At 26.0% G+C, this 15,185-nt stretch overlaps 1 protein-coding gene across 6 annotated transcripts in view; it reads left to right on the forward strand.

The window, feature by feature from the left end:
- Window positions 1-1,066: 1,066 nt before the first annotated feature.
- LOC117173392 (general odorant-binding protein 56a-like) overlaps window positions 1,067-15,185 on the forward strand; it is a 23,193-nt gene continuing 9,074 nt past the window's right edge. For 3 of the 6 annotated variants that reach the window (XM_033361926.1, XM_033361929.1, XM_033361931.1), the window contains exons 1-5: window positions 1,067-1,205; window positions 1,471-1,549; window positions 3,968-4,074; window positions 4,185-4,284; window positions 4,371-4,434. In XM_033361926.1, coding sequence (XP_033217817.1) covers window positions 1,158-1,205; window positions 1,471-1,549; window positions 3,968-4,074; window positions 4,185-4,284; window positions 4,371-4,434 — 398 coding nt within the window. In that variant the 5' untranslated portion in view covers window positions 1,067-1,157. Of the gene's footprint in view, window positions 1,206-1,470; window positions 1,550-3,967; window positions 4,075-4,184; window positions 4,285-4,370; window positions 4,435-14,457; window positions 14,477-14,639; window positions 14,683-15,185 lie in introns of those variants that run through there. The other 3 variants (XM_033361928.1, XM_033361930.1, XM_033361927.1) reach the window with 3 other exon arrangements.

A 15,185-nucleotide genomic window follows, 5' to 3' on the forward strand; every position in this document is an offset into this window, starting at 1 on the left:
ACAAAATTCCAACGACCAAATTTGGACCACTACAAACAAACAAAAATTCTATTGTAATTTCAAAGATTAAAGAAAATTTAATTTTCGGACAAAAAATAAAAAGAGCCTAGTGGGCACAAAATTTGGCGACGTCATTGTGACATCGTTACGACATCTTTACGACAACTTCACGACATCCTATGTCCATGTCGTTTCAGTGTCTTAACGATAGCGTAAAGACATCGTCAGATAATACCACTTATTTACGATATCGTAAATACACCTTAACGAAATGGGCATAGGACGTCGTAACGTTGTTGCAAATATGTCGTAACGATGTCGTAACGATGTCGTGACGATGTCGTGACGATGTCGTAAAGACGTCGTCAAACTTTGTGCTCACTGGGAGGAAAGAAAAATGAGAAGGCAGCTTTCCGAATTCTCCTGCTTCACTTTTTATTCCTTTCGTCTTTTTTATTTTTATTATCATCAAATTACAATAAAATAACATTTGAAATAAAAATAAAAATATTAAATTGCATTGCCAACGTTTCGGTACCTGAGAATCGAATCCTACTCGAATGCTTTTATTTTTTTATTTTTAATGTTATTTTATTGTAATAAAAATAAAAAAGATGAAAGAAAGAAAAAGAGAAGGAAGGGGATGTGATTGGCTGCCTTTCTTATTTTTCTTTCTTCTTTTTTATTTTTACCCGAAAATTAATTTTATTTTTTTTATTTTTGAGATTTTGTTTTTTTCGTAGTGCTCAAAATTTGGTCGTTGGATTCTTGTTTTTTTTTTTAACAGCATTTTGCATCTATTAATATAGGATAGAATAGAATCAGAATACAATTTTCTTTATTTAAAAATATAAGTTATTTTATTTAATCATTCATTTCTATCGATGTTATTTAAAGTCTTCCGTAAAGATACATTTCGTGTCATCTTTGATCAAGTATTACGATTATTGGTAATTACAGAAAATTATTATCTTACTAAAAGTAATATTTTTTAAATATTTTTTTGTTTATAGACGATAAGAATATATTTATTACTGCGTGATTCGTAGATGTTCATAATCGTTATTTAAAATATAAAAACGATACAAAGCTTTAAAAGCATTTAGTAATTTCGAAAACGTTGAAGTGGTCAGCTCGAAAATAGTGCAATCATCAAGATGAAAACTTTTTCCATGATTTTCGGACTCTGCATAGCAGGAATTTTGGTAAAAACAGCTTTATTGATATTTTTTGTTAGTTTTTTTTTTTAATTAAAATATTGTCTATAATGTAATTTTAATGCCTAATTGCCAGTTTTACCATTATAATATTTGAATAGGTTTAACATAGTAATAATAAAAGTTTATCTATTAAATAATGAATTTAATAAACAGAAATATTTTAAGCTTCTAAAAAATTCAAAATCATATTTCATAGTTTTGATCATGACAAATATTTTTTGCTTTTTAATTTTAATTTTTATTGTTCTAGGCTGAATCCACAGATCCAAAAAGGAGTGACTGGGAGGTTGATAGAGATGACTGTATAAAGGAAAGTGGTATTGAGCCAGGTATATTGGAAATATTTTTTATGTTTGATTTTGACTAAAATTTAATAAAAATAATAATTTTCTGAAATATCAGCAAATAATCGAAATAAAAAATTCTTAACATACGAAAATTGCAGACAATTAAAAATTCCTAGATTGGGAATTTTCTGAGAATTGATTACCGAATTAGAAGATTTCCGAAAATACCTATTTTCTAAAATAAAATTAATAATAAATAAATAAAAAATTATTCAGCAGCTAAACGTTTTCAATTTATTGTTTTATGATTGATATTTTATAATTTTGGCAATTTTATAGCACCGTCGATTTTCAGCTTTCAACTTCAACTCCAGGTAGAATGTAAAAAAGTAAAATTACTTTAATTTTTTAATTTGTTTTCAAAATAATGAATCGGGGCTAAAGCTCTACTTTTGACTCCCTAGGGAGTAAAAAGTACTTTTTACTCCCTAGGCAGTGAAAAGTTACGTTGGAAGTAAATAATGAAAATTATACATCTGTGAGCTCACATTTGTTATATTTTACTTGTAAAATTACCATCAATGACCGAAAAATTCCATTAATTTTTCAAAATTTATAGATATTTTTAAATGAAGCTTTTGGTAATTTACCTTAAGCTACCATGAATAACTGTAACATTACCATAAATAACCAAAAATTCCATAAATTTTCTGAAATTTATAAAATGTTGAAAATTGAATTTTGAGTAATTTACAGTAAGTTACCATATTTCCCTGTACAATTATCATAAATAACCGAAAATTGTCATAGACTTCTGGAAATTTATAAATATTTGTCAATGGTGTTGTGAAAAATTAACATTGAGTTACCTAAAATTACCTACAATATTACTATCAATTATCTGTGATTACCATAAATAACCAATAATTTAAATAAATTTTTTGAAATTTGAAAAATGTTCAAAATAAAATTTTGGGTAATTTATTTTCAGTTACCATAAATTACCAAATATTTCATAAATGTTCGGAAATGTATAAAAATGCTTAAAATAGAATTTAAGGTAATTTATCATAAGCTATCAGATTTATCTACAAAATTACCATAAATGACCGTAGATTACCGAAAATTTTCGGTAATTTATCGATATTTTTCAGTTGAGTTTTGGGTAATTTATCTTAACTTACCCTGAATTAGCAGTAATATTACCATAAATGACCAAAAATTTTATTAACCGGAAATTTATAAAAATGTTAAAAATTGAATTTTGGGTAATTTATGGTAAGTTACCACATTTATCTTGAAATTACCACAAATTATCGTAAATGACCAAAAATTTCCGAAAATTTATCAATATTTTTAAATTGAATTTTGGATAATTTATCTTAAGTGACCTTAAAGTTCCTGTAATATTACCCTAATCACCAAAAGTATTATGAAATTCGTGAAATTTATAAAAATGTTTTAAATTGAATTTTGGGTAATTTGTGTTAAGTTACTATATTAACCTGTAAAATAACCATAAATGACCGAAAATTTTCAGAAATATATAGACATTTTTAAATTGTTTTTTGAATTATTGATGGTAAATTCCCATAAATTACTAGAAATTTCATGAATTTCCGAAAGTTTATAAAAATGTGTCAATTTCAATTTTGGGTTATTTATGGTAATTTACCATATTTACTTGTAAAATTATTAGAAATGATTTAAAATTTTCATAAACTTCCGGAAATTTATAGACATTTTTAAATTGCTTTTAGGTCATTTATCTTATGAGCAATCTTATGAACAATTTATGATAATTTACGATACATCACCCTTAAAATTACGGCAAATTACCAAAAATTCGATAAATTTTCGGAAATATGTCAAAATGTGTAAAATTTAATTTTTGGTAATGTATAGTATATTACCATATTCACCTGCAAAATTAATAAAAAAATAATAAATTTCCGGAAATTTATAGACATTCTTCAATTGCTTGTGGGTCATTTATCTCAAGTTATCATAAATTACCTAAAATTTCATAAAGTTCTGGAAATTTCATAAGATTCCGGAAATTTCGAAAAATTTCTCAAACTATTATTCCTTTATTCGTAATTTAATTTAGACTAAAATTATAACTGTATTCCCAGTGGGCACAATTTTGGCGACGTCCTTACGACATCTTTACGACATCCTTACGACAACTTTACGACATCCTGTGTTCATGTCGTTGAGGTGTTTTTACGATATCGTAAATAAGTCGTATGATCTGACGATGTCTTTACGATATCGCAAAGACATCAAAACGACATAGACATATGGTGTCGTAAAGATGTCGTAACAATGTCTTAAAGACGTCGCCAAATGTTGTGCCTACTGGGTTTCAAGAAATGTTTAAAATCATCTATTATCTAAGAAATACATTAAGAACATCAAATAAATTTTTTTTTAATTGCTTAAATAATTTATTTTTAGTAAAAATTATTTCAGTTGTAGTGGAGAAGATTGCATACGGACACTTCGTTGAGAATGATGAAAAGCAGGGATGTTTCGCAGCTTGTATGGCGAAAAAGAAAGGATTGGTAAATATTATTTCGAAATGCGATTTATTTTCAGTAATTATAAACTGCATTTGAGGCATTTAATGAAATAATAATAATTATTTAGTATTTATTTAAAAAAATCTTTTTAGATGAATTCTGATGGTTCAATCAATGAAAGTAAGCTCAATGTTCGGGGCTCTGTTAGCAAGGAACGAGCTGATGTGATTATTAACAAGTGTAAAGTTATTAGTAAGTGAAAAAAATAAATAAATTTTTTAAAAATATACATAATTTATTAAAAATCTTTTCTGAAATTTTTGTTCTTGCATTTTTAGAGGGAGCTGACGATTGCGAGACCGCAAGAAAAGTAATAAACTGCATGTATGAAGAGGATGGCTGGTAATAAACAAGATGAAAATTTTGAACATTTTAGAGACATTTTTCTTGTGTAAAACAAATAAAAATTTTAGAATAAAAATATACAATCGTACAATCCCTGAATTGAAAGAAAATTATTTTAAATCGGGAAACCATAAAAATTAATGAAAAGGGAAAAATAAATCATTTTTATTCTAGAAATTTTAAGTATATTTTATATTGATATATTATTTAAATTTAGGTTTGTACATGACAAGTCTTGGTAGATAATTAATATTTTTTCGAAAAATTCTTCTTTTTTATTTGAAAATTCAACTTTTTGGTTCAAAATTCTTGAAATAAGTAAAAAATTCGTGTTTTTTGAATAACCTTTTTGTTCAAAATTGTATGTTTTTTTGGTTAAAAATTCACGTTTTTGTTGAAAATTCTTGAATTTTATTACCAATTCGTCTTTTTTGGTAGTAAATTAATGTTTTTGTTTAAAAATTCATCTTTTTTATCACATAATTAAAATTTTTGGATGAAAATTCTTCTATTTTGTCAAAAATTCCGTTTCGGTTGAAAATTATTCTTTTTGTTTAAAAATTAATCTTTTAGGTTAAAAATGTAACAACTATGTTTTAAAATTCAAGTACTTTCTTAAAAATTAAAAAAATACATTTGTCTTTCTTTCTTAAAAATTCAACTTTTTGGTTGAGGATTCTTGAATTTAATTAAAAATTTTTTTTTTGATATAGTGAATTATTAATTTTTTTGTTAAAAAATGCAACTTTCGGTTTAGAATTCTTGAATTTTGTGAAAAATTTGACTTTTATCCGTAGAGAATTAAGGTTTTTGTTTAAAAATGTATCGTTTTGGTTTAAAATTTAACAACTAGGTTTAAAAATCAACTAATTTCTTAAAAATAAAAAATAAATGAATTTTATTATTTTCTCAAAAATTAAAAAAAATATTTATTTTTTAAAATTCAACTTTTGTTTGAGAATTCTTGAATTTCATTACAAATTCTTATTTTTTGGTAACAAATTTATCTTTTTGTTTCAAAATTTATTGTTTCCGTCAAAAATCTAACAATTAGGTTTCGTATTTCTTGATAGTAAATTTATTTTTTGTTTAAAAATATATCTTTTTTAGTGGAAAATTCAACTTTTTAGTTGCGAATTCTAGAATTTCGTCAGAAATTCATTGTTTCGTTGTAGATTTTTTTTCATGTTTTTGGTTAAAAATTGGACGCCTAGATTTGATTGTTAAAATATTTTCTTGATATCAAGTAAATACCCTGTCATAACCGGAAACAAAATTTTGGTATCAGTAAAAAAAAATTGTGGGTACCGGTAAAAAAAAATACCGGCACTGAATATTTTTTTTACCCGTACCGACATTTTTTTACCGGTACCGGCTTTATATCCACAACCTTCTTAAAAATGAATTTTTTGGTTAAAAAGTGAAGATTTTAATTATAAATTCATCTGTTTGACTGGAAATTGCACTGTTTTATTACAAATTAATTTTTGTTAGCTGAGAAATTATATTGATATTTGAAAATAAAACTACTCCATTTGTGTTCGAAAATGGTTATTTTTAAGTAACTATTTTTTCTAAATTAATCTATTTTAGTTAAAAATTTAAATATTGGGTTGAGAGTTCTCGTATTTTGTTGGAAATTCGTATTTTTTTGTATGAAATTTACTTTTTCATCCAAATCTCATGTTTTTTATTTCATAATTCAACTGTTTTAGTTAAAAATCAACATTTTTGTTTAGAATTTTTGAATTCTGTTAAAAATTCGGGGTTTTCCGTTGCAAATATATATTTTCTGAAAAATGCATCGTTTTTGTTAAAAATTTAATAACTAGATTTTCAAGTCAAATTGCTATCTTAAAAATTAAAAAATTTGTTCTTCTTTCTTAATAATGAATAATTTTTTTTTCTTGAATATTCAACTTTTGGTTAAGAATTCTTGAATTTTATTGAAAATTCTTATTTTTTAGTTATAAATTCATCTTGTAGCAGAAAATTAATTTTTTAATTTAAAAATTCACTTTTTCTGTTAAAAATTTAAGAACTGGGTTTTAAAGTGGAACTACATTCTTAAAAATAAAAAATAACTTTCTTTCCTAATAATTAAATTTTTTTTTCTTTCTCAAAAATTCAACCTTTGGTTGAGAATTCCTAAATATGATTAAAAATTCGTATTTTTTGGTTTTAAATTCATCTCTCTCTCTCTCTTTGAAAACTAATCTTTTTTACTTGATAGTTTAACTTTTTGTTTGAGAATTCTTGAATTCTTCTAAAAATTCATTGTTGTTGTTGTAGAAAATTAATTTTTTGTTTGAAAATCGTGTTTTTGGTTAAAAATTGAACAACTGGGTTTTAACGTTAAATTATATTCTTAATCATTCATTTTTGATTGAAGATTAAAGATTTTATTCAAAAATTTATCTCATAGGCTGGAAATTGAACTGTTTTATTGAAAATTGATTTTCTTAAATTATTATGATATTTACAAACTTACTTATTTCATATTTTTTCGTGAATGGTTCTTTTTAAGTAGAAGTTCAACTTTTTGTTAAAAATTTGGTGAAAAAAAAATCTATTTTAGCAGATGATTAAACTATCAGGTCAATAGTTCTCGTATTTTGTTAGAAATTCGTATTTTTGGATATTAAACGGATTTTAAACGCAATTTTCATATTTTTTATTTGAACATTCAATTTTTTCATATGGAAAATTCGTCATTTTGTCTTAAAAGTTCAAAACGTTAGTGAAAAAGTCATCTACTTGTTGGAAAATTAGTTTTTCATGATTAAAAAGTATTTTATCAAATCTGAAGTTTAACTATTTTATTTTTGATTTTGAAGCATTTCAACTCTTACCCTCAAAATAACTTTTAGAATCCATTTAATTTCTACGAAGGGCGAAAATTTCTATTTATTTTAGCAGCGACAAATTTAATCATTTTATATTTATAAAGTATTAAGAATCTCTAAATAAAAAGAAAATTCTTTAAAATTAAGAAACTGTAAAAAATAATTAAAAATGATAAATAAAAGATTTTACTTCCAAAAACTCAAATTATATTATGTATTGTTTTATTATTTAATTTATTCCGTTTAAAATAAATTTATAATAAAATATAATGGAATGATTTAAAAATAACATAAATTCCTGTAATTAAATTTTCGCCCTCGGGAATTTTCGATAGCCGAGAATTTTAGTTTTCGGGATTTATCAGTCGTCCCAACTTAATTAGTAAAGAATTATTTTTTAATTATCAATATAACAGAATGATTTAATCGTTTGTAAATATAAATTGATTCCACATTTATTTTTTTAATTGAATAATTATGGCTTTAACATTGATCTTCTGTGCTATCTTTAAAAAAATTAAGATAAGCCGGATATGTCTTTAAAGGAATATTTATAGAGAAAGGTTATCACTCGCGGATATGTTGCATACAATTCTGATAAGAAAGTGTTTTAAGAAAAACATTTTTTTTGTAATAATAAAATATTTATTATTCTGTTATATAAAATTTTTTCTTATTATTAGTTAATTAACTTTCGTAAGAAATGTTTATGGGCACTCAAAAATTCTTTACTTTCCGCACGCTGTATGCGTCTAAAAATTTAGTACAAAAAATGTCTTTTTAATATAAAAACTTTGCTTTTTGCTGATAATTTTTTAATTACCTCAGAATTAAGAGCTCACATATAAAGTTTTTCTTCAGATTACAAAATTACCCCCCTGATTTTGGGGGGAAAAATATTTAGCGTCCACCAAGTTTTTTTTGTTATTAAAATATTTTATTTAATTTATCGATATTAATGAATTTTTACTTCAGCATGCATATTTAATACTTTTGAATGTGAAATACATCACTCGAAGTTTTAGTAAATAAAAAAAAAATTTCTAAGGGATCTGTTTTATCATCAGAGAAAAACAGAATTTCCTAAAGTCTTTACAGACTAGATGGAGCTATAAATTACAAATGTTATAAGTAGAATTTCGGCTGAAAAAATATTTCTTTGGAGCGAAAGGAGAAGATCTTTTTTCAGGCAAAATTTACTTCATAAAATTTTTAATTAATAGTTCCATCTAGTCTGTAAAGACGTTAAGAAATTTTCTTAGTTTCTGACGATAATACAGATTCTTGAAAAAATTTGACTTGTAACACATGGTATGAAAATGCGTGTATTTTTTAAAAAGAATTTTTTTCTCGATTTCTCTAGTAGCTTAAGGGAAAAGCACCCACTCGGCAATCGGAAGCTCTGTGGTTCGATTTCCAGCGAAGCAAACGGAAAAGATCTTTTTTAACGAAATCTTTAATTTAAAAAGTATATTAGCTACTTTTCAAAAATAGAATACTGATTTTATTTAAATAATTGCTGCTAATGCATTTTTTTACTTCAACAGATACAGTGAAACTCTTCTATAGCGCCGATTTTGGGGCTGACGGCGCTGATTCTTGGAGGGCTATAGAAGGGAGGGCTATTGAAGGGTTTCTTTGAATTTATTTTTAAAAACAGACTTCTCATACCACTAATTATTTTTTAAATGCTACGACAGTTTGAGTGGTTTATTTCACTCAAAAAAGTCGACTGTGTGCATGCCAATGTAGAAATACACAAACAGCTGCAACTTAAAGAAAATAAAATTTTCATTTTCAAATATCTAAGGATCCTTAAATAATATATTTTTAAATTCTCCAAAATTTATATTTTAACAAGGAAAGATCTTAATGGAAAAGCAAAAATAGTTAAACTCGTCTAAAAAGACGAATTTTTCTCAAAATAGTTGAATCCGCAACCAAAAAAGATTAGTTTCAAACCAGTTTCTTTTTAAACCAAAAAATACGATTTTTCTACAAAATAGTTTAATATTTTCATGAGAAAATTTCATTGTTCAACAAAAAAGTTAATTTAGAACGACAACGTTTAATTTTGGATAAAAAATGTGATTTTTTAACGAAAAATAGAATGATTGATATTTGAATCGAAAAAGATTCGAATTTTAAATAAAAAACAGTTAAACTGAATTGGTACTATACCGGCAATCTAAAAATTAGAGAAATTCGAGATAAATTTTTTCACAAAATATTAGCTTAAATAAATTTTTAAATATTTAAATAAGACTATGCAGACGAAAAAGAATTAATTTTAAATATAATTAGAACATATTTTCGTCCAAGATCTCCAAAGGAATAGAATAAAGTAGAATGAAATAGCATAGCTTCTGATAGATTAGCTTAGGGTCGAATATTGTAAAACAGAGTAGAATAGAGTAACAGAGTAAAATAGAATAGCAAAGTATGGGGTAGAATAAAACTCAATAGAATATCAAAGAATGGGATAGAATAAAATTGAATATAATATAATAGAATTGAGTAAAATAGGACAGAGTAGAATCCAGTAGAGTAGAATATAATTGAATAGAGAAGAGTACAATAGAATGGAACATAATATAATAAAAAAGATAGAGATAGAATAAGATCAAATAAAATAAAATAGAATTGAGTAGAAAAGAACAGGGTAGAATCAAGTAGAATAGAATGGATTAACAATTGAATTGAGTAGCACAGAGTAGAATAGAGCAAAGTGGAATAGAATAGAATTGAATAAAATACCAGAGAATTAAGTAGAATAGAACAGAGTGACAGTAGATTAACATTAAGTAGAGTAGAACTGAGTGGAATAGAGTAGCATAGAATAGAATAGAACATAATAGAATAGGATAGGACAACATTGAATAGAATATAATAGAATTGAGTGGAATAGAACAGAGTAGAATCAAGTAGAGAAGAATAGATTAAAAATAGATTAAAGTAGAACAGAGTAGAATAAACTAGAGTACAAAAGAAAAACATTAAAAAACATTAAGTAAAGTAGAACAGTGTAGAATAAAGTACAGCAGAAAAGAAAATAATATAATAGAAAATATTAGGATAGAATAAAATTGAATAGAATATAATAGAACTGAGGATAATAGTGGAGAGTAGAACCAAGTAGAGCAGAATAGAGTAAATTTTCAATATAGTAGAATAAAGAAAAAAATATATTAACATGAAGCTGACGAAATTAGAGTGAAATAGAATAAAAGATAATAGAAGAAAAAAAGGGATAGGATAAAATTGAATAGAATTGAGTAGAACAGAACATAGTAGAACCTAGTAGATTAGAATAGACAAACTTAGAGCACAACAGAGTAGAGTACAATAGAATAGAACATAGAAGAATAGAAAAGAATGTGATAGAGCAAAATTAAATATAATATAATAGAATTTAGTAGAATATAGCAAAATAGAATTAAGTAGAGTAGAATAGATTACCATGGAGTTGAGTAGAACAGATTAGAATAGATTAGAGTACAGTAGAATAGAAAAGAATGGGATAGAATAAAATTGAATAGAATTTAACAATATTGAGTGGAATAGAAAAGAATGGGATAGAATGAAATTGGATAGAATTTAACAATATTCAGTAAAATAGAACCCAGTAGAATAGTAGTAGTAGTAGTATAGTAGAGTAAAGTAGAACAGAGTAGAATAGGGTAGAATACAGTGGAAAAGAACAGAGCAGAGTGTAATAAAACATAATATATTAGAATTGAAGAGATTGGGATAGAATAAAATAGAATAGAATATAAAAGAATTAGGTAGAGTGGAACAAAGAAGAATAGCGTAGAGTAGAATAGCGCAGAGTAGAATATAATAAACTACAGTAGAATAGAAAATCAAGTGATAAAATAAAATTGAGTAGAATAGAAAAGAATAAAATCAAGTAGAGTAGAATAGATTAGCATTGAGTAAAGTAGAACAAAGTAGCATAGAGTAGAGTAGAATGAAATAGAACAAAGCAGCGAACAATAGGGTATAACACATTAGAATAGAAAAAATTAGGGTAGAATAAAATAGAAAAGAATATAATAGAATTGAGTAGTGAAGAACAGAGTAAAATAGATTAGCGTAGAAGAGAATAAAATAGAACGCAATAAAATGGAAAAGAATTTGATAGAATAAAATTGAGTACAATATGATAGCATTGAGTAGAACAGAGTAGCATAAAGTATAGTAGAACAGACTAACATTAAGCAGAGTAGAACACAGAAGAATAGAGAAACATAGAGTAGAACAGAATGGAGTAAAATAGAATGAAATATAGTAGAATAGAAAAGCATGGGATAAAATAAAATTGAGTAAAATAGGAGAGAATTGAGTAGAATAGAACAGATTAGACTCCATTACCGTAGAATAAAGGGAAATTGAGTAGAGTAGAGTACAATGGTCTAGAACAGAGCAGAGTACAATAATATAGAACCTATCAGAATGAAAAAGCATGGGATAGAATAAAATTGAATACAATATAATAGCATTGAGTAGAGTAGAACAGAGTAGAGTACAATAGAATAGACCATAGAAGAATAGAAAAGAATCTGATAGAGTAAAATTAAATATAATATAATAGAATTGTGTAGAATATAGCAAATAGAATTAAGTAGAGTAGAATAGATCAACATAGAGTAGAATAGAACAGATTAGAATAGATTAGAGTACAGTAGAATATAAAAGAATGGGTTAGAATGAAATTGAATAGAATTTAAAAATATTTAGTAGAATAGAACGCAGTATAATCAAGTAGAGTAGATTAACACTGAGTAAAGTGGAACACTGTAGGATAGGTTATAGTAAAGTAGAATAGAGTAGAATAGGGTAGAATACAGTGGAAAAGAACAGAGCAGAGTGCAATAAAAGATAACATATTAGAATAGAAGAGATTGGGATAGAATAAAATAGAATAGAATATAAAAGAATTAGGTAGAGTAGAACAGAGTAGAGTAGCCTAAACTAAAATATAATAAAAGATAGTAGAATAGAAAAGAATAAAATCAAGTAGAATAGAATAGATTAGCATTGAGTAAAGTAGAACAGAGCAGCATAGAGTAGAGTAGAATGAAATAGAACAGAGCAGCGTACAATAGGGTATAATGCATTAGAATAGAAAAAATTAGGGTTGAATAAAATAGAAAAAAATATAATAGAATTGTGTAGACAAAAACAGAGTAAAATAGATTAGCGTAGAAGAGAATAAAATAGAACGCAATAGAATGAAAAGGAATTGGATAGAATTAAATTGAGTAGAATATGATAACATTGAGTAGAAAGAACAGAGTAGCATAAAGTATAGTAGAATAGAGTAACATTAAGTAGAGTAGAACACAGAAGAATAGAGAAACATAGAGTAGAACAGATTGGAGTAAAATAGAATGAAATATAGTAGAATAGAAAAGCATGGGATAGAATAAAATTGAGTAAAATAGGAGAGAATTGAGTAGAATAGAAAAAATTAGACTCAATTACCGTGGAATGGAGGGACATTGAGTAGAGTACAATGGACTAGAACAGAGCAGAGTACAATAGAATAGAACATAAAATAAAAGAAAAGAAAAATATAGAGTGGAATAGAATGGAGTAGAGTAGAGTGGAACATAATTGAATAGAATTTATTACAGTAGAGTAAAATAGATAGGAATAAAGAGAAATAGAAAATATTAGAGTATAATAAATTAGAATAGAATTGAATAGAATGAAATAAAATAAAATAAATTTTTTAATATCAGTTCAAACAAATGTTGTAACAATAAATAATAATTATTAATTGAAAGGGTTTGAAATTAAGCTACAGAATTGAAGGACTTTGATATGAAAATGCTTCAAAAGATTCAAATCGAACAATTTTAGATTAGATAATATTTAAAAAAAAAGCATTAGAAATATTTTTATCAAAATTAAGCAAATAAACAATTTCACCAGAAAGGACTATCATTTAGATTTCAGATCAAAATTGAGAAGAAAAAACAATTTTAAAACAATAAAAATTGAATATTTTCTGATTAGAATTTTAAAATAGGCTCATTCAAAATTCAAAGGATTTAAAATGGTATTATTTCTAATGAAAAACGTTTTAAAATTTAATTTCTTAAAGCGTTTGAAATTCTTTAAAAAATGGTTTCATTTGTTTGGAAATATTGCGTACCACTTATTATTATGCGTTGAGCTTCCACCTATTCCAAGATTAGTCTCTCTGAACTCTAGACAATGAATGTGAAAACGAATTAGATCAACAATGAAGTTATAAACATATTTATTTTCACGTAATTTTAGGTGGTTTGCTACAATCGTAATGTAAATACAACCTTCTTATTTACATTCGCTTTTGTAAAAATAACTTAAAGAGCCAGTGCGATATTATAATCCACTTATTTAAAAATAACTTTCCACAATTAGGTTCAATATAGAAATTGAAAGCAACTTCAATTTAGAAATTGAAATCAAAAATATATTGCAAAATACTTAAATGGTTTATCATACACAAATGCTGGCTGTTATATTGCGTTGTTTGACTTTTTCCGTTTGCTCGAAAAAAGTGTCTGACATACTCTAATTTTTTCATATCGCGATCTGTTAGATAACCTGATATTTACATTCTAAAATTTCAGTTAAGGAGATGATATATTCAAATTTAATATTATTTTATTAAAGAATCCCTTTTAATTTTGAATAAGAAAAATAAATTAATATGGGCCCGACCGGGGCCAGGAATGGTTATCTCTGGGCGTACCGCTTGGGCCTCGATCTGGCATCGCGTTTCATTTCGAGCCTGGCCTCATCAAGATAGCCTGATTTGGGCCAAATTCTGCCCGATCTGGCCCCGATCGGATCCAAATTGGAATTTATGCGTGGGTAGGATAACCAATCGATTGCGAAGGCAAGATCCTTCATAGATCATTCATAAATGATATGAAATAATTATAAATGATTAAATAAATTAAATTAACAATTGATTTTTAGAAAAAGGTAAAATTAGTGAACCGGAAAATAAAAGATTTGACTAGCTCAGCCCCGCCTCTGGAAAATGATAGAGCGGCTACTTTTTCGAAATCGGAAATATTCAAATTAATTAAATATAAAATTATAATTAAATTAATTATCCAAGTGAAAATGATAAATATTTACATTCTTTTAACATATATGTTTCAAATTACAGAGCGTTATTTGGAAATAATTGAAGGGGGAAAAACCATTGATTTACTGTGACGATAAGGTTATTGACAAAATCGCAGAACTAAGTAATTAGAAAAGAATTAAATTTGTAATCTTTCTACTAGTATTAAAAGACCAGACAATTGGGTACAGCGAAATTTGTTACAGAATTATGCCCTATTTTAGGGGGTTGTATTACAAAATTCGAAATTAAATTTACGAGGATCTTTGATAGAGTTACAATTAGGACAATAAATTATAAATCAGATGAGAAGGCATCACTGATGACTCAAAAGAGTTTACAAGAAAATCATACGGAAACAAAATAAGGAAAAATATTAAATTATAATGGGGAACAGCAGGACAAAGAGATAACAGGAAAATATACAATAACCAGGGAAGCCATATAAGATTAAATAACCCACAATAAATTACAGTCATAATGTCAAAAATAAGTAACAAATAAATTAACCCAGTCAAGGATAATCCAGAAATAATGTGCCAATTCAATTGAAATAAATCGCCAACCATGACAAAAGAAGCGAAAAGGCCAGAATATTTTAATGAATTTTTCCTTCCGGCGAATCGAAATGAATTATCACCTCAAGGGCAGGAACAGAATTCGGAGCGTTCACACTTCATAAGACAGTCATAATTAAAGAAAACGTGAAATGGTTAAATAAACGACAAAACTTTCATTCTTCAATTTAATGAGACTATCGGCACCTGCTA

This window comes from Belonocnema kinseyi, chromosome 5 (assembly GCF_010883055.1).
Source record: "Belonocnema kinseyi isolate 2016_QV_RU_SX_M_011 chromosome 5, B_treatae_v1, whole genome shotgun sequence".
Lineage (NCBI taxonomy): Eukaryota > Metazoa > Arthropoda > Insecta > Hymenoptera > Cynipidae > Belonocnema > Belonocnema kinseyi.